Source organism: Eptatretus burgeri, chromosome 16, assembly GCF_056783735.1.
Source record: "Eptatretus burgeri isolate ZD-2024b chromosome 16, Ebu_testis_v1, whole genome shotgun sequence".
NCBI classification, from domain to species: Eukaryota; Metazoa; Chordata; class Myxini; order Myxiniformes; family Myxinidae; genus Eptatretus; species Eptatretus burgeri.
The window spans coordinates 39,091,831-39,117,540 of NC_140976.1; the positions used below are offsets into that span (position 1 = coordinate 39,091,831).

Below are 25,710 nucleotides of genomic sequence, written 5' to 3' on the forward strand. Positions count from 1 at the left end.
CAAAAAGGCTTGGAAAAGTATCTGTGAGAAAGAGGTGTGTGTCTGCAGGACGAAAGAGCTCGAGAATTTTTAGTCCATGGGTCAGATGAGATGTCGGTGCCATCTGAGGGGGGAAAACTTTATGGGTACTAAGTTATTGGTAGGGTCACTATAAGTAACTTAATATATGATAACCTTTCCGGAAGAGCAACTTTGTCTATTTATTTGCATTTTTCCATTTCAACGTGTTGATGGTTTTACGTATTTTGCGAATGCTACCCAATGTGCTAATGGCACATTTCCATGAAGCTAATATCAGCCAGTAACAGTTCTGAAGTATCCAACATAAGTTGTTCGCACTCTTACAAGTAACTATCTCCCCAACTACAGGCACATTCTTGAGTTGGTTTTCAAATGAAGGCTCACTCGCACATTAAATTTGGTTGAATTTTGGGGATTTATGAATATAATTAGGAATATAATTGTATAAGAAATAATTCGGTCCCCCAATGCTATTTGATCAGCTAACCAGATGTACCTAGTTTGCAGGGAAGTAAAACGTATGACTGTTGAGATCTTCAGCCCGTACTGCAAATTCCCAACAACGTGGATCGGTGCAAGGCCCAGACAGTGGACGGGTGTGCACTATTCGACTCCTCAACCATCACTGCCAGCGAGTGGACTTTGCACCTCACAGGATTACCTCATGTGAACATGGCAGGCTTGGTGATTTGTTAATGGATATCTGCAATTGGGAAGGACAATGCCATCATTCCCAACATTCAGGCAGACTTCCCAAGAGGGAGCCACCGTATCTGGTTTGGGTGCTTTTTAACACCAATAGGAAGGTCATATCTGGGGCTTATCAATGCACAGGGTAAGTTTAAAATGATGATATTTATTATTAATCGGGTTGGGGGCAGGGGAAGTGTGAGCTGGAAGGGTTGTTTTACATATGTTTGTTTGTTTCGATCCAAAGCCACAAGAGAAATGATGCTAGATTTTTGCAACTATTGCTGAAAGAAGCGTTGTGTGTGGTGTGTGGTGTGTGGTGTGGGTTATCCACTGCTACCGCTCACTAATTGTATTCACAGGAAAAGGTAGGAGCTTGACACCTCATATCCACAAATATTTCTCGTATGTCCTATATTTTTGTGAGTCCAATTTGCATCCAGGAACACAACAATTATGGTGAACTATTTTGAAATTGCCACTCCATCGTTAAATGCTGAAAATAAAGACTGCTTGACTTATAGGTTTCATGTTATAAATGGCAGTTTAAATGTGCCATAAAAAGCAAAAACGAGTCACTGAAAACGCACACACAGCACATGCATGAAAGACCTCGTTGACATTAATGTCATTTCAAAAGTCCCGTATTGATATGTCATTTCAAAAGTCCCGGACCCCCTGAGGGCATTGACCCCAAGCCATTATCTGGTTCGGCTTAGCAGAGCTGAGTCTTGGCAGCCAGATAGAAGTCACACTCATCTGGAATGTAACACACTGTCCAGGAAATGAATCTCCCACACTAGGTATGGCCATGATATCTGACAAACATCTAATTTTCTCAAATTAGTACTGAAAGAGATGAAATTTGTGGTGGGGAAATTAATTGAAAACATCCCTGGGTCTTTGTTTTATGTTGATGCACTTAGCAACAACTTGGGATCAGACTTCATTGGTATAAGGTGACATGGTTGTTGCTGTTGTTGTTAGTTTTTTTTTGCTTCTTGTATAATGCATGGTACAAAAAGAACAGAGGGAAAGAGAAAAAGAATGGGATTGAACACACGAGTGGGAGCATAATGCAGCCCACTCCAACTTCCCCAGCTCTTGCAGACTTCATTATGAAGTGTGGCGCGGCCGGGCTCCCCGAGCGAGCGATTACGCGGTAAAAGGCTCCGGAGGGTAATGTAATTAGGCTGTTACATCATTAACCTCCGCCGCCCCCCATTAGACAAATGAGGCGCGATTTCGGAGCTAATTATTCATCCGGCAATTAGCGTGGTGGAGCGGCCAACCGCTGGGCCAAGAGCCTGCACGGCTGCCGTAGAAGATCGCTCTGAGAAAAGACTCAATCACTACTTGTAGATCTCTATTTCCTATCCTCTTCTTCCTCTTCCGTAAAGCACAAAGCTACCTCATTTTCAACTTATTACGGTTCATATCAGGTGGTTTTTCTTCTTGTCTGAATATTTCATTGCTGACGTATGTCCAAACCCTCCCGTACCTGCCATGACAATGAACAGGAGTGAGGGATTAAAACTAGACAAATGAATTATTCCGAAGTGGATGGCTCACACAGTGTATGCACATCTCTTATGGCTACTGTGAAAACACTTGGCTGTTGCATCTTTTGATGATGAGCAATTGACTTTATACGTGATGTTCTATCTTTTGATTTAAGGCTCTAATTTACCAAGGCCTCTCTTGTTGGTTGCATGCCACAGTCAGATTGACGACATGGGAAGTCACAGTATTTCTGTTTCTGGAAAGGATGACGTGCAGCCAGCAGAGGGAGCAGGTTGAACGGGATGACAGTTGGATGAGCTTTCTCTTGAAGTATAAAACGGATTGGTATCAAATGGTTTATTATAGCTCACTCTGCAGATTTCATTTCTTGCACCCTTTGTACATACATAGTACCAGTGAAGCAACATAGTTTGTGATGCTTGAAATTTCACTTTTCATGATAAAACGTTTTTTTTTTTGTTTTTTTTTTAAAAAGAAACTAAATTCAAACCTTCAAAATCTGAGAATGACTACATTTAATCATTATTGAATTTTTCACTTTTCATCGTTCGTCTTTCAAAAAAAAACCCCCCAAAAAACCCAGCAAAAGCAAACGCGGTAACGTTCTGTTGAAGCAGCAATGTGTCTTGCCTTTGTGAGTTCTTGCTTGGTGGTGAAAAACATACGAGTTAAATGCGTTTCACAGCCAATAAGAGAAAAATTCGATGATCAGATGTGGTAATTATAAGTTTTTGAAATTTGAATTCATCAACAGCAGGAACAGCCTTACCTTCATAAACCAACAGCATTCTGCCTTCATCCTGCCATCATGAGCCACGTCTCTCGCACTGACTACAACCCTTATGCCAAACCACACCCCTCACACTGACCACACTTGCTCAACCTGCCCTTGCTTGTAACAAACTTTGTTTGTATAGTATTAACTTCTCACTCAGTCCTGTTCAGTGCACTCGTTTTGCTGGCCCATTACTCATTTTAGTGACTGGTACTTGAGTGGTATAGTGCAAGGAAGCCAAGCCGTGTACACTTTTAATACGGTGTACATCAAACATGCTTTTCAATCACTCCATCACCGAGCATAGCCAAATAAAGGTGCTTTACTACCGAGTTGGCTATTGCTATTTTCGATTCTTGATTTATTAGGATGTGATTATAAACTATCATCCTGCACGATCCACCGCATCATGAACGTTATCATCCTTCAAAGGAGACAATAATATGGCTCTTTATCTGCATTTCCTTGCGCTTGAACAAAAGTTTGCCTTTGTTGAGATGTCAAGGCCAAATCCCATTTTAAACACCTCTCTATGATCAGAATAAGTTAGGATTGGCCCCTTGCCTCCTAAGATCCTAATGATCGATTTCTTTGGTAGTCAAACCTCAAAAGGAAAAAAAACAAATCCTCATTTGAATATTCATCACATCTTTTATGTTCCACACTTACCTGTCGTTTCCGTAGATTAGTTCTTCATTCCATGCCGCTGATACTCATTTGCTTTCTATTAATTCCTCACTCCTTTTCAAAGTCTCTACATACCCTTCTAATATACCAATGGCTTTTGAAATTCCGTAAAGCTTTCTAGCCAGGTGTCACATTTTTCACCGATCTCTTACTTGCTAGTCCAAAAGGCAGTGTAGATCAAGGTGAAATGGTGTTAAACTATCTCACAAAGCAGCTCACAAAGGACATTTTTACCTCCGCCACTGAAGGTGAAGGCCACCACTTTCTGTCTGTTTGTCTGTTTGTTTGTCTGTTGTTTTATAGGATATCTCAAAAAGTTGTAGACGGATCCAGATGAAATGTTGTGGATGGGTTTGGTGTGTGACAAGGACGAACTGATTATATTTTGGTGAAGATCCAGACCCAGATCCGACTACTAGAATTTTTAAAGTGACTCTTCACCATTGAGAAATCGAGCCAAAAATGATATATAGCACGATATCTCAAAAGGTTGTGGACGGATTCAGACGAAACTTGGTGGACATATTGAGTGTGTGACAAAGAAGAATTGATTCGATTTGGGTGAAGATCCGGATTCGACTACTCGAATTTTTAAAGTGATTCTTTACCATTGAGAGATGGGGCTAAAAATGATATTATATATATATATATATATATATATATATATATATATATATATATATATATATATATATATATATATATATATATATATATATTTAAAAATCACGATATCTCAAAAAGCTGTGGACAGATTCGGACAAAACTATGTGGAAAGGTTGGGTGCGTCACAAGGAAAAATTGATTCGATTTTGGTGAAGATCAAATCAGGTTCTGAATACGGGAATTATTTATTTTTTAAAGTGATTCTTCATCATTGAGAGATCGGGCCAAAAACGATATAGTACTGTACAGCATGAAATTTCAAAAATGTAATGGGCCTGATATGTTGTCGTGGATCAGGCATTAGTGGTGGAGGTATGCGCTCTACCGAGTGCCCTTCCCGTTAAGTACTGATGTTGTTTCTACACTGAGAAGAAAAAAAAAACAGGTTGATTTTCCATGACACAATGTCTTCTAAACGGTTCAATTCATATTCAGCCAAAAGTAAAATAGATTAAGACGAATCGTGGAATTTGTGCTTTATAGTCAGCAACAGCAACTCAAATATGAAACAAAATTTGTCCCTGAGAGACAACTCATTGTCTGCACACAACAGCCTACAGCCAAGGCCATGACTGCCCTGCTTCCGTACGTTCTAACTGAGGAGCATTAGCAAAGCAGGTGAGTTCACCCCCACCCTATACAGCTCTTTCTCTCACGTCTCTGCCCATTCCGACAGCACTGATATCCTCTCTTCCCCTCCCAAAGGAAAAAATCAATGGAAACTTGTCTTTGATAATGTCTGCCCCTTTACAAGCCCTCGCGTAGAGGGAGGGTGAACGGCTGGTCGCCGTGGGAACAAAAATGAGACGTCCCCTCAATGGGCTGGCCTGACCAATGCTAAACCAATTGTGGAGTGAACTGCATGGGCCAAGATGACCCGTTTTTCTACCCTGAAAACCTCCCAGGGATGCATTTAAAGATGAGGGAAGAGAAAAAGTAGCGGCTCGTGACTTGTTCATGTTGAACATGCACTCCACAGCAACCGCTGGCCACCACACGGCCTTCTCTAAAATCGGTGTACGATCAGCTAGGGAGTGTGCGTACACGCCGGCGGCAATTTGCTTCAAGGCCACTCGCAGGGGGATAATGGAATGTGGGAGCGAAACCGCGGAACACCCAAAACCCGTGTGAACTCAGCGCGCCGAGACATGGCCATCTGCATAATTCCCTCCCGCTCCACCGCACAATCTAGGTCAGAACATCGGGTACGCTGCGTCTGGCTGCCAAAAACACCCGGCACGGAACCCACCCAGTGGAGGATCGAGATCGGCAGCCTGTAATTAGGGACTCGACCGTGCCTTCAGGGGACTGTGGAATGTAGCCAGGCCACCAAGGCTTACTATGTCCCCTCCCCCATCCTGCGTCTCGCCGCCCATACTCTCACCAGGTCAGCTTTTGTCTCGCCACAGGATCCAAATGAACTAGGCTTCTCTACCAACAACAACAAAAAACGACATTGCGTGAAATGTCCTTTTAAAAATGGACCCCCTACCTACCTCCCCACGCCGACCTCCCCACCCCCCCTCCTCCCCATCACTTATAAGGATCCCAAACACTTCACCCCACTCATTGCTTCCCAAACACGTGGGAGCGACAGGAAGCATGACCAAGCCTTGTAAAGAAAGACAGAGACAGATGCTAAGCCTGATTAAAAATGGACTTTCAAAGAAACAAAAACATGTCTATGTGAAAGTTGAAGAAGTGTCACAAATGTGTAATGTTTATGATTCAACATTAACATTTTTTCTCTCTCTCTCTTCTCAAAATAACAATGTCCTTCAAATAACTTTGTGCACCGACAAGTTTTATGTCTTTGCATACCCATCTTCGCATGCCCGTTTAAACGCTCCAAAGGTTCTCGGAGGATGGAAGATTAAAATCAAGTCAATAAGTTTGAGATTGACAGACGTCTGTTTGGATAATACGTGAATAATAATAAAAAAAACATAGCTGAAGATAGTGTGGGGTATTTGCAAAGAAAACGTCCAAGGAACTTGCAAAAGCTCAATATGCTGACGTCTCATTTCCAAAATCATCTGACGTTCATGTAAATCAGCAACTCTAAAGTTGTTTTCTAACAATCTCCTGCAAGCCTCGACATGCCTCCATCATCAGCAATCATTGAATGAATGAAACATTAAAATGAATGGAACTCCTTGTACAAATCAGCAACTGGGGAAAAATAAGAAATCTAATATCTCAAACAAAAAAAAGAGTAATCACCGAAAAGAAAGAGTAAAAAAATCCTGTGAAAGAAGCTCGATTTTACATCTTTTGTATCAAAGGAATCAGTTCAAAAGTTCTGACAATGTTGCACCTCTCTTTCATAAACACCTGGTATGAATATTCAAAAATAAACAGGAGGCAGTAAAATCAAATAAACATTTGCTTCTGACAAAAGTATGCTATGTTTCCTTTAACACTTGAAGTGTAGCTAAGTATCGGAAATCAGTCATTGTTAGATGTGATGAAACGAGCATTTTTACTTTTTCCCCTAACATCTGGGATGGATGAAAGCAAAATAAAAAGTTTCACAACCTCTTCCTGGATGGTTGTCTGAAACGCCAATTTGGTGACATAGCTCCAATGCAAATAATATAATAATACAAGATGGGCAGGTGAGTGAGAGTGGTGAAGCTGTGAAGAGAAAAGTGAAAACAGAAGTGAGAATCGATGTGGCAGTGACATCAAGATAGAATGTGACAACCAGAGTGAGGAAGAATGCAGTATGACAAGAATGAATGAGACTGCACGAGTAGGGTCAGCAAAGAATGGAATAATAGGAACAAGGCAGACTGCATCACAAACTGAGACCAAGACTGTAAAAGGGACAATGACAGTGAGAGCTAAGAAGAGTGCAAAAGCAAAGGCAATGAAGACCACAACAGCAAAAGCACGAGACACAGCATTAACAAGTGCACGAGAGAGTGAATCTGAACGCAACTACGACAGTGACGTTCAGGAAAACTGCAAGAATGACAAGGGATCATGTGAGAGCGAGGAAGGAGATGGCACGATCAATGAGGATGAAAACTGCAAGAGCAATGACAGTAGAGACTGTGAGAGAAAGGGCAGAAAACGCTGTAACAGAAAACACTGAGACTGAAAATGAGTGCAATAACAGTGTTAAAGTAAACGGTGAGAGTGAAGCAACCTGAAACAGTGAGAATTAAGTTCACAGAGAAACTGCAATGAAGGAGATTGGACCAGTAACAGGGAGAGGTGACTGTGTTAAATATTGAGGAAGAGGAAAAATGCTACTGCAGCAAAATGGAGATCAGAATGGTGGCAAAGGAAAACTGCACGAGCTCTGGTGGAGATGGCTTTGGCAAGGGAGATGGCACCACTTTGGTAATGATGTTAAAAAGACTGCACTGCAATGAAGAAAGTTACTATGATACAACAGATAAACCACACCAGCAACGGTGAGGGATAATTCAGTTATAATGGGCAAAGACAAAAGGCACTCTGCCAGCAACAGCAAGTGAGACAGCAATAGTAAAGGAAATTGCACCGGTGATGGCAAACTATATATAGTACTTCAATAACGACAGCAACATTGAAGGAAACAGCATCACTGATAGAAAACAAGAAAGAAACACTGAGAGAAATAGTGATAGTGTTGGAAAGAAAACTGAGACAGCAAGTAAGACTGTGACAGTGAGCAACAGTGAGGGATTGAGAGAAAACTGAAAAGCGAAAATGAAAGATAGCACAGGGAAAGAATATGTGAAAGCACGGAGGTGAAAGAGATAGCGCCCGGGGTGAGAGAGACATCGCCCAAGGTGGGAGAGACAGCACCCGGGGTGAGAGAGACAGTTCCTGGAGTCAGAGAGACGGGGTCCGGGGAGGGAGAGACAGCGCTTGGGGTCGGAGAGACAGCGACCTGAGAGAAGAGACAGGTGAGAGGAAGTCTCTTCCTGAGAGGAAGAGACAGGTGAGAGACAGTGCCCGGGGTCAGAGAGATAGTGTCCAGGGTGGGTGAGACAGCACCTGATGTGGGGGAGAGCGCCGGAGGTGGGCGAGACAGCGCCCGGGGTGGGAGAGACAGCATCCGGAGTGGGAGAGAAAGTGCCCGGAGTGGGAGAGACAGCGCCCGGGGTGGGAGAGACAGCGCCCGGGGTGGGAGAGACAGCGCCCGTGATGGGAGAGACAGCACCCGGGGTGGGAGAGACAGCACCCGGGGTGGGAGAGACAGCGCCCGGGGTGGGAGAGACAGCGCCCGTGATGGGAGAGACAGCACCCGGGGTGAGAGAGACAGCGCCCGGGGTGAGAGAGACAGCGCCTGAGGTGAAAGAGACAATGCCCATGGCAGAAGACACAGCGCCCAGGGTGGAAGAGACAGTGCCCGGGGTGGGAGAGACAGCGCCCGGGGTGGGAGAGACAGCATCCGGGGTGGGAGAGAAAGTGCCCGGGGTGGGAGAGACAGTGCCCGGGGTGGGAGAGACAGCGCCCGTGATGGGAGAGACAGCACCCGGGGTGGGAGAGACAGCACCCGGGGTGGGAGAGACAGCGCCCGGGGTGGGAGAGACAGCACCCGGGGTGAGAGAGACAGCGCCCGGGGTGAGAGAGACAGCGCCCGGGGTGAGAGAGACAGCGCCTGAGGTGAAAGAGACAATGCCCATGGCAGAAGACACAGCGCCCAGGGTGGAAGAGACAGTGCCCGGGGTGGGAGAGACAGCGCCCAGGGTGGAAGAGACAGTGCCCGGGGTGGGAGAGACAGCGCCCGGGGTGGGAGAGACAGCGCCCAGGGTGGGAGAGACAGGGCCCAGGATTGGAGAGACAGCGCCCAGGATGGGAGAGACAGCGCCCGGGATGAGAGAGACAGCGCCCGGGATGAGAGAGACAGCGCCCAGGATGGGAGAGACAGCGCCCGGGGTGAGAGAGACAGTGCCCGGGGTAGAAGAGACAGCACCCAGGGTGGAAGACACAGCGCCCTGAGAGGAAGAGACAGATGAGAGGAAGTCTCTTCCTGAGAGGAAGATACAAGTGGGAGAGACAGCGCCCGGGGTCAGAGAGAGTGTCCGGGGTGGGAGAGACCGCGCCCGGTGTGGGAGAGACAACGCCCGGTGTGGGAGAGACAGCGCCCGGGGTGGGAGAGACAGCGCCCAGGGTGGGAGAGACAGCGCCCAGGGTGAGAGAGACAGTGCCCACTGCAGAAGAGACAGCGCCCAACGTGGAAGAGACAGCGCCCGGGGTGGGAGAGACAGCACCCGGGGTGAGAGAGACAGCGCCCGGGGTGAGAGAGACAGCGCCCGGGGTGAGAGAGACAGCGCCTGAGGTGAAAGAGACAATGCCCATGGCAGAAGACACAGCGCCCAGGGTGGAAGAGACAGTGCCCGGGGTGGGAGAGACAGCGCCCAGGGTGGAAGAGACAGTGCCCGGGGTGGGAGAGACAGCGCCCGGGGTGGGAGAGACAGCGCCCAGGGTGGGAGAGACAGGGCCCAGGATTGGAGAGACAGCGCCCAGGATGGGAGAGACAGCGCCCGGGATGAGAGAGACAGCGCCCGGGATGAGAGAGACAGCGCCCAGGATGGGAGAGACAGCGCCCGGGGTGAGAGAGACAGTGCCCGGGGTAGAAGAGACAGCACCCAGGGTGGAAGACACAGCGCCCTGAGAGGAAGAGACAGATGAGAGGAAGTCTCTTCCTGAGAGGAAGATACAAGTGGGAGAGACAGCGCCCGGGGTCAGAGAGAGTGTCCGGGGTGGGAGAGACCGCGCCCGGTGTGGGAGAGACAACGCCCGGTGTGGGAGAGACAGCGCCCGGGGTGGGAGAGACAGCGCCCAGGGTGGGAGAGACAGCGCCCAGGGTGAGAGAGACAGTGCCCACTGCAGAAGAGACAGCGCCCAACGTGGAAGAGACAGCGCCCTGAGAGGAAGAGATGGGTGAGAGGAAGTCACTTCCTGAGAGGAAGAGACAGGTGAGAGAGACAGCGCCCGGGGTCAGAAAGACAGCGTCCGGGGTGGGAGACACAGCACCCGGGGTGGGAGAGACAGTGCCTGGGGTGGGAGAGACAGCACCCAGGGTGAGAGAGACAGCGCCTGAGGCGAAAGAGACAATGACCATGGCAGAAGAGACAGCACCCCGGGAGGAAGGGACAGCGCCCTCAGAGGAAGAGACAGGTGAGAGGAAGTCTCTTCCTGAGAGAAAGAGACAGGTGAGAGAGACAGCACCCAGGCTGGAAGAGACAGTGCCCTGAGAGAAGAGACAGGTGAGAGGAAGTCTCTTCCTGAGAGGAAGAGACAGGTGAGAGAGACAGCGCCCGGGGTTAGAGAGACAGCATCCGGGGTGGGAGAGACAGCACCCGGGGTGGGAGAGAAAGTGCCCGGGGTGGGAGAGACAGCGCCCGGGGTGGGAGAGACAGCGCCCGGGGTGGGAGAGACAGCGCCCGAGGTGGGAGAGACAGCATCCGGGGTGGGAGAGAAAGTGCCCGGGGTGGGAGAGACAGCGCCCGGGGTGGGAGAGACAGCGCCCGGGGTGGGAGAGACAGCGCCCGAGGTGGGAGAGACAGCACCCGGGGTGAGAGAGACAGCGCCCAGGGTGAGAGAGACAGCGCCTGAGGTGAAAGAGACAATGCCCATGGCAGAAGACACAGCGCCCAGGGTGGAAGAGACAGTGCCCTGAGAGGAAGAGACAGGTGAGAGGAAGTCTCTTCCTGAGACGAAGATACAAGTGAGAGAGACAGCGCCCGGGGTGAGAGAGACAGCGTCCGGGGTGAGAGAGACAACGCCCGGGGTGGGAGAGACAGCGCCCGGGGTGGGAGAGACAACGCCCGGGGTGGGAGAGACAGCGCCCGGGGTGAGAGCGACAGTTCCTGGGGTGAGAGAGACAGCGCCCAGTGTGGGAGAGACAGCGCTTGGGGTAGGAGAGACAGCGCCCGGGGTGGGAGAAACAGCACCCGGGGTGGGAGAGACAGCGCCCAGGGTGGGAGAGACAGCACCCGGGGTGGGAGAGACAGCACCCGGTGTGGGAGAGACAACGCCCGGGGTGGGAGAGACAGCACCCGGGGTGAGAGAGACAGTTCCTGGAGTCAGAGAGACGGGGTCCGGGGAGGGAGAGACAGCGCTTGGGGTCGGAGAGACAGCGACCGGGGTGGGAGAGACAGCATCCGGGTGGAAGACACAGCGCCCCGAGAGGAAGAGACAGTTGAGAGGAAGTCTCTTCCTGAGAGGAAGATACAGGTGAGAGAGACAGCGCCCGGGGTCAGAGAGACAGGGTCCGGGGTGGGAGAGACAGCGCCCGGGGTGGGAGGGACAGCACCCGGTGTGGGAGAGACAACGCCCGGGGTGGGAGAGACAGCGCCCGGGGTGAGAGAGACAGTTCCTGGGGTCAGAGAGACGGGGTCCGGGGTGGGAGAGACAGCGCTTGGGGTAGGAGAGACAGCGACCGGGGTGGGAGAGACAGCACCCGCGGTGGGAGAGACAGCGCCCGGGGTGGGAGAGACAGCACCTGGGGTGGGAGAGACAGCGCCCAGGGTGGGAGAGACAGGGCCCAGGGTTGGAGAGACAGCACCCAGGGTGGGAGAGACAGCGCCCGGGATGAGAGAGACAGTGCCCGGGGTAAGAGAGACAGCGCCCGGGGTGAGAGAGACAGCGCCCGGGGTCAGAGAGACAGGGTCCGGGGTGGGAGAGACAGCGCCCGGGGTGGGAGGGACAGCGCCCGGGGTGGGAGGGACAGCACCCGGTGTGGGAGAGACAGGGCCCAGGGTTGGAGACACAGCGCCCGGGTTGGGAGAGACAGCGCCCGGGGTGGGAGAGACAGCGCCCGGGGTGAGAGAGAGAGAGAGCGCCCGGGATCAGAGAGACAGGGTCCGGGGTGGGAGAGACAGCGACCGGGGTTGGAGGGACAACACCAGGTGTGGGAGAGACAGGGCCCAGGGTTGGAGAGACAGCGCCCGGGGTGGGAGAGACAGCGCCCAGGGTGGGAGAGACAGGGCCCAGGGTTGGAGAGACAGCGCCCAGGGTGGGAGAGACAGCGCCCGGGATGAGAGAGACAGCACCCGGGGTGAGAGAGACAGTGCCCGGGGTAGAAGAGACAGCACCCAGGGTGGAAGACACAGTGCCCCGAGAGGAAGAGACAGATGAGAGGAAGTCTCTTCCTGAGAGGAAGATACAAGTGGGAGAGACAGTGCCCGGGGTCAGAGAGACAGTGTCCGGGGTGGGAGAGACAGCGCCCGGTGTGGGAGAGACAACGCCCGGTGTGGGAGAGACAGCGCCCGGGGTGGGAGAGACAGCGCCCAGGGTGGGAGAGACAGCGCCCAGGGTGAGAGAGACAGTGCCCACTGCAGAAGAGACAGCGCCCAACGTGGAAGAGACAGCGCCCTGAGAGGAAGAGATGGGTGAGAGGAAGTCACTTCCTGAGAGGAAGAGACAGGTGAGAGAGACAGCGCCCGGGGTCAGAGAGACAGCGTCCGGGGTGGGAGACACAGCACCCAGGGTGGGAGAGACAGCGCCTGGGGTGGGAGAGACAGTGCCTGGGGTGGGAGAGACAGCACCCAGGGTGAGAGAGACAGCGCCTGAGGCGAAAGAGACAATGACCATGGCAGAAGAGACAGCACCCCGGGAGTTAGAGACAGCGCCCTCAGAGGAAGAGACAGGTGAGAGGAAGTCTCTTCCTGAGAGAAAGAGACAGGTGAGAGAGACAGCACCCAGGCTGGAAGAGACAGTGCCCTGAGAGAAGAGACAGGTGAGAGGAAGTCTCTTCCTGAGAGGAAGAGACAGGTGAGAGAGACAGCACCCGGGGTTAGAGAGACAGCATCCGGGGTGGGAGAGACAGCACCCGGGGTGGGAGAGACAGCGCCTGGTGTGGGAGAGACAGCGCCGGGAGTGGGAGAGACAGCATCCGGGGTGGGAGAGAAAGTGCCCGGGGTGGGAGAGACAGCGCCCGGGGTGGGAGAGACAGCGCCCGGGGTGGGAGAGACAGCGCCCGAGGTGGGAGAGACAGCACCCGGGGTGAGAGAGACAGCGCCCAGGGTGAGAGAGACAGCGCCTGAGGTGAAAGAGACAATGCCCATAGCAGAAGACACAGCGCCCAACGTGGAAGAGACAGCGCCCTGAGAGGAAGAGATGGGTGAGAGGAAGTCACTTCCTGAGAGGAAGAGACAGGTGAGAGAGACAGCGCCCGGGGTTAGAGAGACAGCGTCCGGGGTGGAAGACACAGCACCCGGGGTGGGAGAGACAGTGCCCGGGGTGGGAGAGACAGCACCCAGGGTGAGAGAGACAGCGCCTGAGGCGAAAGAGACAATGACCATGACAGAAGAGACAGCCCCCCTGGAGGAAGAGACAGCGCCCTCAGAGGAAGAGACAGGTGAGAGAGACAGCGCCCAGGCTGGAAGAGACAGCGCCCTGAGAGAAGAGACAGGTGAGAGGAAGTCTCTTCCTGAGAGGAAGAGACAGGTGAGAGAGACAGCGCCCGGGGTTAGAGAGACAGCGTCCGGGGTGGGAGAGACAGCGCCCGGGGTGGGAGAGACAGAGCCCGGGATGGGAGAGACAGCGCCTGGTGTGATAGAGACAGCGCCGGGGGTGGGAGAGACAGCGCCCGGGGTGGGAGAGACAGCATCCGGGGTGGGAGAGAAAGTGCCCGGGGTGGGAGAGACAGCGCCCGGGGTGGGAGAGACAGAGCCCGGGATGGGAGAGACAGCGCCCGGGGTGGGAGAAACAGCGCCCGAGGTGGGAGAGACAGCACCCGGGGTGAGAGAGACAGCGCCCAGGGTGAGAGAGACAGCGCCTGAGGTGAAAGAGACAATGCCCATGGCAGAAGACACAGCGCCCAGCGTGGAAGAGACAGTGCCCTGAGAGGAAGAGACAGGTGAGAGGAAGTCTCTTCCTGAGAGGAAGACACAAGTGAGAGAGACAGCGCCAGGGGTCTAAGAGACAGCGTCCGGGGTGGGAGAGACAGCACCCGGGGTGGGAGAGACAGTGCCTGGGGTGGGAGAGACAGTGCCTGGGGTGGGAGAGACAGTGCCAGGAGTGGGAGAGACAGCACCCAGTGTGGGAGAGACAGCGCCCGGGGTGGGAGAGACAGCACCCGGGGTGGAAGACACAGCGCCCCGAGAGGAAGAGACAGTTGAGAGGAAGTCTCTTCCTGAGAGGAAGATACAGGTGAGAGAGACAGTGCCCGGGGTCAGAGAGACAGGGTCCGGGGTGGGAGAGACAGCGCCCGGGGTGGGAGGGACAGCACCCGGTGTGGGAGAGACAACGCCCGGGGTGGGAGAGACAGCGCCCGGGGTTAGAGAGACAGCGTCCGGGGTGGGAGAGACAGCGCCCGGGGTGGGAGAGACAGAGCCCGGGATGGGAGAGACAGCGCCTGGTGTGATAGAGACAGCGCCGGGGGTGGGAGAGACAGCGCCCGGGGTGGGAGAGACAGCATCCGGGGTGGGAGAGAAAGTGCCCGGGGTGAGAGAGACAGTTCCTGGGGTCAGAGAGACGGGGTCCGGGGTGGGAGAGACAGCGCTTGGGGTAGGAGAGACAGCGACCAGGGTGGGAGAGACAGCACCCACGGTGGGAGAGACAGCGCCCAGCGTGGAAGAGACAGTGCCCTGAGATGAAGAGACAGGTGAGAGGAAGTCTCTTCCTGAGAGGAAGATACAAGTGAGAGAGACAGCGCCAGGGGTCTGAGAGACAGCGTCCGGGGTGGGAGAGACAGCACCCGGGGTGGGAGAGACAGTGCCTGGGGTGGGAGAGACAGTGCCTGGGGTGGGAGAGACAGTGCCTGGGGTGGGAGAGACAGCGCCAGGAGTGGGAGAGACAGCACCCAGGGTGGGAGAGACAGCGCCTGGGGTGGGAGAGACAGCACCCGGGGTGGGAGAGACAGCGCCCGGGGTGGGAGAGACAGCGCCCGGGGTGGGAGTGACAGTGCCCGGGGTGAGAGAGACAGTTCCTGGGGTGAGAGCGACAGCGCCCGGTGTGGGAGAGACAGCGCTTGGGGTAGGAGAGACAGCAACCGGGGTGGGAGAGACAGCACCCGGGGTGGGAGAGACAGCGCCCGGGGAGGGAGAGACAGCGCCCGCGGTGGGAGAGACAGCGTCCGGGGTTGGAGAGACAGCGCCCAGGGTGGGAGAGACAGTGCCCGGGATGAGAGAGACAGCGCCCGGGATGAGAGAGACAGTCCACGGGGTAGAAGAGACAGCACCCAGGGTGGAAGACACAGTGCCCCGAGAGGAGGAGACAGATGAGAGGAAGTCTCTTCCTGAGAGGAAGATACAGGTGAGAGAGACAGCGCCCGGGGTCAGAGAGATGAGGTCCGGGGTGGGAGAGACAGCGCCCGGGGTGGGAGGGACAGCGCCCGGTGTGGGAGAGACAACGCCCGGTGTGGGAGAGACAGCGCTCGTGGTGGGAGAGACAGCGCCAGGGGTGGGAGAGACAGCACCCGGAGTGGGAGAGACAGCGCCCGGGGTGGGAGAGAGAGCGCCCGTGGTGGGAGAGACAGCACCCGGGGTGAGAGAGACAGTGCCCTGAGAGGAAGAGACGGGTGAGAGGAAGTCTCTTTCTGAGAGGAAGAGACAAGTGAGAGAGACAGCGTCCGGGGTGAGAGAGACAGCGCCCAGGGTAGGAGAGACAGCACCGGTGGTGAGAGACGCAGCACCCGGGGTGGAAGAGGCAGTGCCCATGGCAGAAGAGACAGTGCCCCAGGGTGGAAGAGACAGCGTCCTGAGAGAAAGGAAGAGACAGCACCCTGAGAGGAAGAGATATCGCCCTGAGAGGGCGAGACAGCACCCTGTGTGAAAGAGACAGTGCCCGGAGTGGAAGTGACAGCACCCGGGATGGAAGAGACAGCACCCTGAGAGGAAGCGACAGCACCCTGTGAGGTAGAGATAGCACCCTGAGAGGAAGAGATAGCATCCGTGTCAGTAGAGACAGCGCCCGAGGCGATAGAGACAGCACTCGGGGCGATTGAGACAGCGCCCGGGAAGAATGAGAGCGCCCGGCACGAATGAAACAGCACCCGGGGTGAATGAGGCAGCGCCCGGGGTGAATAAGACAGTGCCCTAAGTGAATGAGACCACCGAGAGTGAAAGAGACAGTGCCTTGAGTGGAAGACACAGCTCCCAGAGTAGAAGGGACAGCACCCGGAGCGAAAAGGACAGCGTTTGGAGTGAAAGGGACAGCGTCCGGAGTGAAAGGGACAGCGTCCGGAGTGAAAGGAACAGCGTCCAGAGTGAAAGGGACAGCGACCGGAGTGAAAGAGGCAGCACGCAAGGTGGGGAAGACAGCGCCGTGGGTGAAAAAGTTATCACCCAGGGTTAAAGAGACAGTGCCCGGGGTGAAAGAGACAACGCCTTGGTCTAAAAAGACAGCCCGTGGCAGAACAAACCAGGCCCGTGGCGGAAGAGACAGCGCCCAGGGCGAATGAGACAGTGCCTGGGGCGAATGAGAGCGCCCAGGGCAAATGAGACAGCGCCTGGGGTGAATGAGACCACCCGGGGTGAATGAGACAGCGCCCTGGGGTGAATGAGACCGCGCCAGGGGGTGAATGAGACAGCGCTGGGGGCGAATGAGACAGTGCTTGGGGCGAATGAGACAGTGCCGGGGGGTGAATGAGACAGCGTTTGAGGCGAATGAGACAGTGCCTGGGGCGAATGAGACAGCGCCCAGCACAAATGAGACAGCACCCAGCACAAATGAGACAGCGCTCGGGGCAAATGAGACAGCGCCCGAGGGTGAATGAGACGGCGCCGGGGGTGAATGAGACAGTGCTGGGAATGGAAGAGACATCTGGGAGTGGAACAGACAGCGCTGGGAGTGGAAGAGACAGCTCATGCAATGGCAAAAGCAAGGGAGACTTCACGCTGAAAACAATGATGAAAATACACAGCAGCAAAAACTACAATGGTGACAATTGCTGTGCCAATGAGATTCGGTAATATAATGGTTCGAGCGTCTGCTCTGAGTCTGGGCAGTTGATGGTTCACACTCTGGCCGAGTCATACCAAAGACTACAAAAATGGTACGTGCTGCTTCAATACCCAGAGTGCCCCGGGAAGTGACAGCACTTCCCCCAAGCTCAGTGGCTATGTTTGTCTCATCTAACAGTCCTGTGTTGTATATCGTGTATTCGTCTGTATGTCCATGTGTGTGAGGTGTGTGTGTGTGTGTGTGTGTGTGTGTGTGTGTGTGTGTGTGTGTGTGTGTGTGTGTGAGTGAGACAGCTCCACAATGAGCTTTAGATCCTGTAAAAAAACAACAGTGAGAGATCAGTGTGACCACTCCTCATTTTCATAAATGCCAAGGTGAGCCAATGAAAAAAGCCAAGAATTCACAAGGTTTCGGAAAAGTGATGATAATACAAAACCTATACGCCAAGAAAACCTACAGAAACCAAGATGCCAAGGTGAACAACGAATAGCCAAGATCTTGTGAAAAAAGCCAAGGAGTGGTTACACTGTGAGAGATACTTCACCACAAGTTGCAGTTGCAAGTCTGAATACACTAATGATGGCAATATCAACTGATACTGCACTATTGCAACATATCGTGAGGGTTACAATAATATCAATGGTGATAAGGGATGCTTTGCCTCTGATGGTCAGGAATACTTTGCTAGTTATGCTGAATGTGAAGGGACATCAACATGGAAGATTCTGTAAGCAGGGGATACTGTTGTTGACAGCAAGAGAAAAAAGAGAGCAACTGAGAGGGAGAGGACAACGAGGGAGACAATGTGAGAAACAATGACATCAATGGGAAAGGCAGTGGAAATTACAGTAAGAAAAAGGAATACAGTGACAGTGAGAGATACAGTGAACGAAGGAGACTACAACAATAAGGATATCTGTGGCAGCAAAAGTTGAGGATGGAGTGAGAGTGAAACTGGGGACAAAGTGAGAGCTAGAGTGATGACAAAGTGACAGTAATGAAGGAGAAACCATACCACGTGCGTGTACACACACACACACACACACACACACACACACACACACACACACACACACACACACACACACACACACACACACACACACACACACACACACACACACACACACACACACACACACACACTAAAAGTGGGGACGGAGTGAGAGCAGTGATGGATGGAGTGTGGGGATGGAATAAGAGCACTGACAGAGTGAGAGCAAAAGTGGGATGAAGTGAAAGTGAGGAAATCAAAGGGTGAAAGTAACAGTAGGAATGGATGGACAGCGATAGCAGAGAAAGCAAGAGTGGGGGACAAGTGTGAGCAGATTGAAATGACCCATCCAGGATTTTAACCCGCGCCATAGAAACTGCTTCAGCAGCACAGACAACCTGTAGAGATCTGATTTGATCTCATCAGGCTTGAGATGAGAATGGAGTGAGAGCAGAGGAAAAGCAAGAGTGAGGACAAGGACAGAGTGAGTGTAAAGATAGAGAAAGAGCAAGAACAGAACAAGTTGTGAGCAAAAATGAAATCAACAAATAAAGTAGTACAATAGCAATAAAATTAACAGCAGCAAGAATAATAACCTGTTTGCAAGAGTGATTAAAGGCAAGGAAAAGAGAAGACACTAGAGCAAGAAAACAGACAATAACATGGGTTGGCTGGTTAGTGTACGCATCCAAACCCCAAGCTCATGATGTAGACAAAGCCAGGTTCAAATTCCACATAACATACGTGTTGTCGATTGTCTACTCATTTCCTTGTAATTCACGTTAAAGCACAATGATATCTCCTCGTGCATGTTTTTGTGCTGAATGTGATATTTGCACAAGCTCCTCCATGAGCCTTCGATCACTGTAAAGAAATAAAAATAAATAGCAATTCTATGTTGATAATGTGAAGGTCACAAGTTCAAGTTCTAATGCATGGTTTATTATTTGTAAATTTGAAATGGCGAACTCGATCTCGATGAAATGTCCTCATATTCACGAATTTGGACTGTCGAAACAAAAGTATTTGATTACACTGAATCAAAATGGAATTGCTATGTTATTGTCTCTTTGCACTGCTACCTTGGAGGAAAACGGATCACCGTAAAAATGTCGATCAGAATTCGATAGGATGAATCAGAGTTAGGGGTGAAATAAGGGTGGTCATAAAATGGTTCATGATGAAAAATTTACAATGCCCAGGGTTGGAAAATAAGAACCAATATGAGAAAATGCACTTCATGAGAAAGAATGTAGAGGTGGGGGTCGGGGGAGGGAGGATGTGTCGAGGTGGAGGTGGGGGTAGGGGGGTCCACAAAAGCACGTGTCACACCAAGTATATGCGCAAGGTAAAGCGTGACTACCAGAAACGTAAACAAGAGACTAAGGTAGGAAGGAAATGTGCCAGAGCAAGGGGAACGATAGCACGGAAGGTTAAAAAGACTGGAGACTCGAGTAAAAACCGAGAAGAGTGTTAGAAACTGGAGGCAGTGTAACGGAGTCGGTGATGGGGGAGTCCGAGAGTGAGAGTGAAAGACACTGAAAGCAAAGTGGTGATGAGTGTGAAGGCAAGAACGAATACTGTAAAAACAAAAAAGGCAAAGATGGAGGCGACTGACTGTATATACGAGAGTGAGACATATGCGAAAGTAAAGATAAGTGCAAGAAGGGATAAGTTGAGTGTAGGATCAAGGAGTAAGTGAAAAGGTAAAAGAGTATGAGATTTTCAGAAAAATCCCAAGTGTGAAGCAAAAAATATTCAAAAAAGAAAGTGTGCCATGTGGTTAAAAATTGTATTTTCTCTTGCATTTCCAAGCCAAGTTTTGACGTAGGATGTGGGACGGTACCTGGGGCTTCAGCGATGCGTTTGGAAACGTTCAAAAAGGCGGCCTCAGCTTCCCGGCTTCGCCACAGTAGAGAATCAATCTGCAGATGATGAGAGATCGCACGAAAACACGTCAAGTTAAAAGAAAGAACAGTAAAAGAAGGAAGGAGTGAGAGAAACAAAGGAGGTGTGGGTATTACAGAACATATAGCAACTGCGACTGTTAGCGTGGCTGGATTGAGGTAGGTTCATTATGGCGCGGGATTGGGGGCGACACCGTAGGGAGGGAACAAGAAGGAGGAGGAGGAGGAGGAGTGAAAGAGTCTGAAAAAGGGACAGAGAAAGACAGAAAGGAGGGAGGGCTGCATTCCTTTTCCGCTGCCGATGACACACCTCCCGTGGAAAGCCCAGGCCAAAGCGGAGTACAGGGAAGAGAAGAGACAAAAAAAGAGAAAAAAAGGCAAGAAAAAGACTGAAATACTGACATACAGATATCTACATTCCAGAACGAGAAACATTCCAATTCAGCCATGCACAATTACATTAGCCTGAACTACAATTGGGTACAGAAAAACAGGCAGGCAACCAAAAGGAGACGGACAAGAAGTGTGAGAGATTAAGTAACAAAGCTTTGTGAGAGCAAGTGGGAAAGAGGAAGGAGGTGTAGAAAGAGCAAATCCAGCTGCTGTGATGAATTTTGGCCGTTAAGTCGGGTGAAAATTAATTATCTCAACGTTGCTTCAAGACGCTTACAGAAAGTGAAAATTGAGAAAAGGACGGCATTAAAAACCACCAGGGAGCAAGCAGTCTGTCCTGTTTCATCTCTACAGATGTTATCAAAACAGGGCCACGGCCAACCCGCTGCTGAATCGGGGACAAGTAATCAGGGCTGGGGAGCCGGTTTGGTCGGTGGTAAATCCTGTTCCATCTCTGCTCCTCTAAGGGATCAGGGACGAGGGTGAGGATAGGGTCATAGATGAGGTGGGGAAGTATGAATGGAGGTCTGAGAATAATCCACTTTCTAACCTTCCCTGCTTTCTGCCTCTTAACCAGAGGCGAAGAACCGCTCAAACAACTAATGCTGCAAAAACAAAAACATTACTTACGATAGAAACAAGACAATTTAAACCATCTGGGGAAAATAAAAAGTATTGTTTCTATATTTCACTCCTGTATGTTTCCTTTGCAGTTCCTTCTCAGAATTAGTAGCTACCAGGTCAGGTTATACAGTATATTTTGCCTGAATGCCCATGATATGAGCTACGGGTGTCAAAAATATAAAAAAAAATTTAAATAGTGATGACCTATTGTTTAACGAGCCTGGTGTTGGCTTAACGGTTAAGGTGCCTGGCTTAAGATCTTAGGGTCTTGGGTATGAGCCCCTGTTGGGTGTTGAACTAATACCAGGTGGGGCTGATTCAGCCTGTCATCCTTCTGAGGTTGGCAAAATAAGTACTAGTGTACTGGTAATAAAGAGCACATGCAAACATCTGTACTGGTGCACAGCTGTGCCCTCAGAAGATGATGCAACCAGCAGCTATAGGCTGTACATGATAGCTATTGTTTACTGGATAATAGAACCATGAAAATACTTTGCTGTTTACATTTTGTTTTATGTTTGTGCTGTTCATTCAAGACCACCCAGCACAGTTTTATACAAAAATGAAGTCAGACCAGCCGTTCACTTTATTAAGAATGATAGTGGAGCATTTCCTACTTTTACAGTTGACATTGAGTAGCAATTTCAATAACAATGAGAAGCCACAAACCACACACACACACACACACACACACACACACACACACACACACACACACACACACACACACACACACACACACACACACACACACACACACACACACACACACACACACACACACACACACACACACACACACACCGGCTGTATTAGCTTTGAGAACAAGGTTGGTTTTAACTTCAAGCTCACATAAAGGTCAATGAATATAAAAAAGCCACAGAATTGGTGTGCTAACACCCATGCCCCAAACCCTATAATAATTTTTCCCTCCTGAAGAATCAGGAGATTGCACCTCGATGGACATTTTTAAAATTCTCGATTACAAGGGATTTAATATAAAGTAAAATCTTCAGGATATATATATATATATTTTTAAAGCAATCAATTATCAAATCAGGACAACAGAATTGTAATTATAAACACCCCTCCTGTTGAAGGGCACAGCAAACATCACACACAGCCACTCGTAATGCAGTCACATCATGTACGACCAAATGGATACCATGTAACCACATCACACATAGCCACTCGTAATGCAGTCACATCATGTACGACCCAACGGATACCATGTAACCAAATTAAAACTTCAACCAATAGGAACAACAGTCAGATGACTGATAAATCCTGGATCGATCAAAAGACCTTAAAAAAAAATTGCGAAAATTCACCAAAGCTGTATTTGCTCAGTGTGAAGGGAGAACAATCAATAATGATCAGACAGATCATTTCAGATTTTTGGGCAATCCCATTCATGTTACATTTTAAAGTAAGTTGTAATCATTGAATATGTATTGTGAGGTCAAGAAGGAACGTATTATAAATGTCATTGCCTCTTAAGGCTTGGATGGAAATAGAGAGAGATATTTGGATATAAGATCTTGTTCCTTACTCTCAGTTGGTCTGTAAATCACCAAAAAGTGAGAGCCTTTTATCTGCAGCAAGCATTCTTGCTGCCCCGCTGTGTCTGCGCCGTCATGAAAAATGCATACAAACATGCCATGTTTTGTCATTTACTACAATTTTTCATATCATGGGTCTCAGAGATGGTCGTGGTAGCTTCAGCTGACGCTGCGACTACATGGCCAAGAAACAGACACCCATACCATTGCTCCAACAACAGATCCTAAAGTCCTAGATGGGTAATCTCAGAGTCCGAGGTGGAGTTGTGTAAATTATTTTTTGAAAGACAAGCTATAATTCAGCCAACAAGGCCAGCTTGTTCGAGCTACCTGCAACATTTCACCTGAAAAACAGGACCGCTCAGTTCACAGTGTATTCGGAATCTAGCTGTCAATCTCCATTTGCCTTTGCATAGCTTCATGCTCGTCACTTTGCCAAAGGTAAAAAATGTTCCCATACTTCGAATTAGACTTTTGCTTGCTGTCAAAAAATTGTAAAGGCTTCTCCTCATGCTTGGGAAGATCCGTATTCAAAAATGAAGGAATCTACTGGAATAGCTGCAAAGCAGGCAAGGCTCAGATCTGACATTTGGAATACCAAACGTTTTTCATCTGGGACTGTGCACGGATCGTATGCCCAGTGTTAACGAAACTCACAGGGATGGATGGTGGTGGGGGTGGAGGGGAAGCAAGATGTAGGTACAACTTGCAGATGTTGAGACCTAAAGTTGTTTAATATGAAAGTTAAAAATTCCTTTTTGTGTTGCCTGTTTTTGGATTTACTGGAGTTCTGTAGAGGGAGGAGATGTTTTAGAATGGTCTCTTCGGAAGCATATGAGCAAAATTGATGAAATTTGTTAGTTTATTTGCTGGTTAGCCAATTTAAGATGGGAGAGATTTTCCCTTCACTTATCCAAAGAGCAACTTAACCAATGTGACAACCTATTTAAAAAAAGCTCCAAGCTGTGCATAGAGCAGACGACGAGAGATGTTGAGGCTGGGGGGTTGAATCTGCATTTCCCTGCAGCATGGGGGCATTCAAAGTGTGTATTCATCAACTATATTTTTGCTTAAATAATTGTAGTTCTCTGAATGAGGTTAATTGAATACAGAACTTCATTCACTCATGCAGGCTACATGTTGCGATTAATGAAACCCTCTCATCTCCGATCCCAGAGGAGGCAAGAGTGCCCCAAGGCAGTCTGGGTTCCTCATCTTCATTAACAATCTCTCCAATGATCTGGAAAAACCTCTCTTCATTTTTGCTGATGATTACACATCATGTCGGCCACAAACCTAATCCCAGTGACAGACAGAGAAGAGCAGCTCCACAACTCTCTGCTATTCTGGAATTGGTTAGATGTAGATCTCATACATTGTGACATGTTTTTCAATTTTGGCAACTCTCAGTTTTACCCTGTCACCCCGGAAGGATCGTCAAACAAACCCACATATTTACATGGTCAACATCTGGAAGAGGTTCAGCCACTATTACTTATAGGCTACACCATCAGCCGTGATCTCTCCTGGCTGACATCTAAAGCCAGTCACAGATTAGGTGTCATCTGTCATTCAAATCATTCGATGTAAAATCAAAACTCTACTCACAGCATATAAGGCCTTTGGCTGTACCTTAAAGTAGTACTGACTGCTTTGCCAAATCAGCTGGCGCTCCAAAAAGATATATATATATATATATATATATATATATATATATATATATATATATATATATATATATATATATATATATATATATATATATATATATATATATTGTTGTGGTTGACGAAATTCGCAAACCACCATTCAGGTCCCTTAGGTGAGATATCTCTGTAAGTATATGTGTAGTTAGGCCCAAACCCGTTGTTTAGAGGGAATAAATGTCATTCACTCGGGCTGCGACTCTTCAGGATAGCTGTTTTTCTTTTACTATCTTTATTTTGGACCAGCCGCCATTACTACCACCACCAACCACGTCTCAACAGCCATCACACAACAACCACAACCACAACGCCGCTTCACAACAACAACCACCAACCACAACGCCGCTTCACAACAACAGCAACGACCTTTACCGTCACAACTCGCCACCATCGCATCACCACCATTCTTGCGCCACTTGTGGGCACCGATACTGGACTCGTGCAGGGCGCGCACCGAGCAGCGTGTTCAGAAACATCACAGACTTTCCGAGAAAAACGGATCAAAAACGACTCACGCCCACTTCTGTTCCGTCCTATCGGAGAGCGTGGGGCGATTTGGCCCCGCCTCCAGGGCGTTGGAGTGAGGTCGCTATATGCAAATTCATGGATCAAAAAGCATTCACGCCCACTTTTCCTCGGTCCAATGGGGAGCCAGTTGGAGGTGAAGGGTCAGAGGTAAAGGGTCAAAGGTGGGGGAGCGAGGCCACGGGGGATATAAACGGCCGCGCTCGCCAAACAGTTGAGTTCGGAGGGGAGGAGTTCGAGTTCGCGGTTGGGAGTTGTCGGTGGAGCTGGGAAGAAGAGGACGGAGCTGTGGAGAGGTGGCGGCGGCGAAGGCGATCGAGGGGGTGCTCGCGTCGGAGTCGGGGAGCTGCGGAGGGAGAGGCCGGCGTCGCGACTGAGGTCGAGGTGGAGACGCTCGTCGCGGGACCCGAGACAGGGTGATATCCTCCTCCCCCCCCCCGAGCATCAACAACCCCCTCCTGTTCCCCCCCGCGCTGAGATAGTGCGACAAGGGGGGCCCCTTTCCCACCCCCTACCAGACACTGTCCGCGAGGCCCGCGGAGTTGAGGCGCCACCGCCGCTTTGCGCCTCATCATCAGACGGGTAGGCCCGACACGGTCTCGGCCCCAGGCCCGCCTACCCCCCTCATCCTGGAGGGTGGTTCTTTTTCTTTTGCTTTGGGTATCTGTGTTGTCGGCGCCGTCTGTGAAGTAAAATTGTATAAGTGTTGCCGTGTGCTCGGTAGTCGGATAGCTCTGCATTGTGTTTCTCTTTTATATTTGCTTTATGTGTAATATTGTGT

The 25,710-nt window shown here is 50.3% G+C and overlaps 2 protein-coding genes across 13 annotated transcripts in view; both read right to left on the bottom strand.

The window, feature by feature from the left end:
• The window catches only part of LOC147010889 (homeobox protein cut-like 1), a 379,867-nt gene that overhangs the window by 136,227 nt on the left and 217,930 nt on the right, over window positions 1-25,710 (bottom strand). For 11 of the 12 annotated variants that reach the window (XM_085860303.1, XM_085860296.1, XM_085860299.1 and 8 more), the window contains exon 4: window positions 20,059-20,137. In XM_085860303.1, the coding sequence (XP_085716429.1) occupies window positions 20,059-20,137 (79 nt within the window). Of the gene's footprint in view, window positions 1-3,004; window positions 3,039-20,058; window positions 20,138-25,710 lie in introns of those variants that run through there. The other variant, XM_085860300.1, reaches the window with a different exon arrangement.
• Window positions 7,621-13,484, bottom strand: LOC147010890 (uncharacterized; the record flags this gene model as incomplete). Its single annotated transcript, XM_085860322.1, has 3 exons — window positions 7,621-7,737; window positions 10,769-11,224; window positions 13,143-13,484. Coding segments are annotated over 3 exons (915 nt in total), but the record flags the coding sequence as incomplete, so codon positions are not given.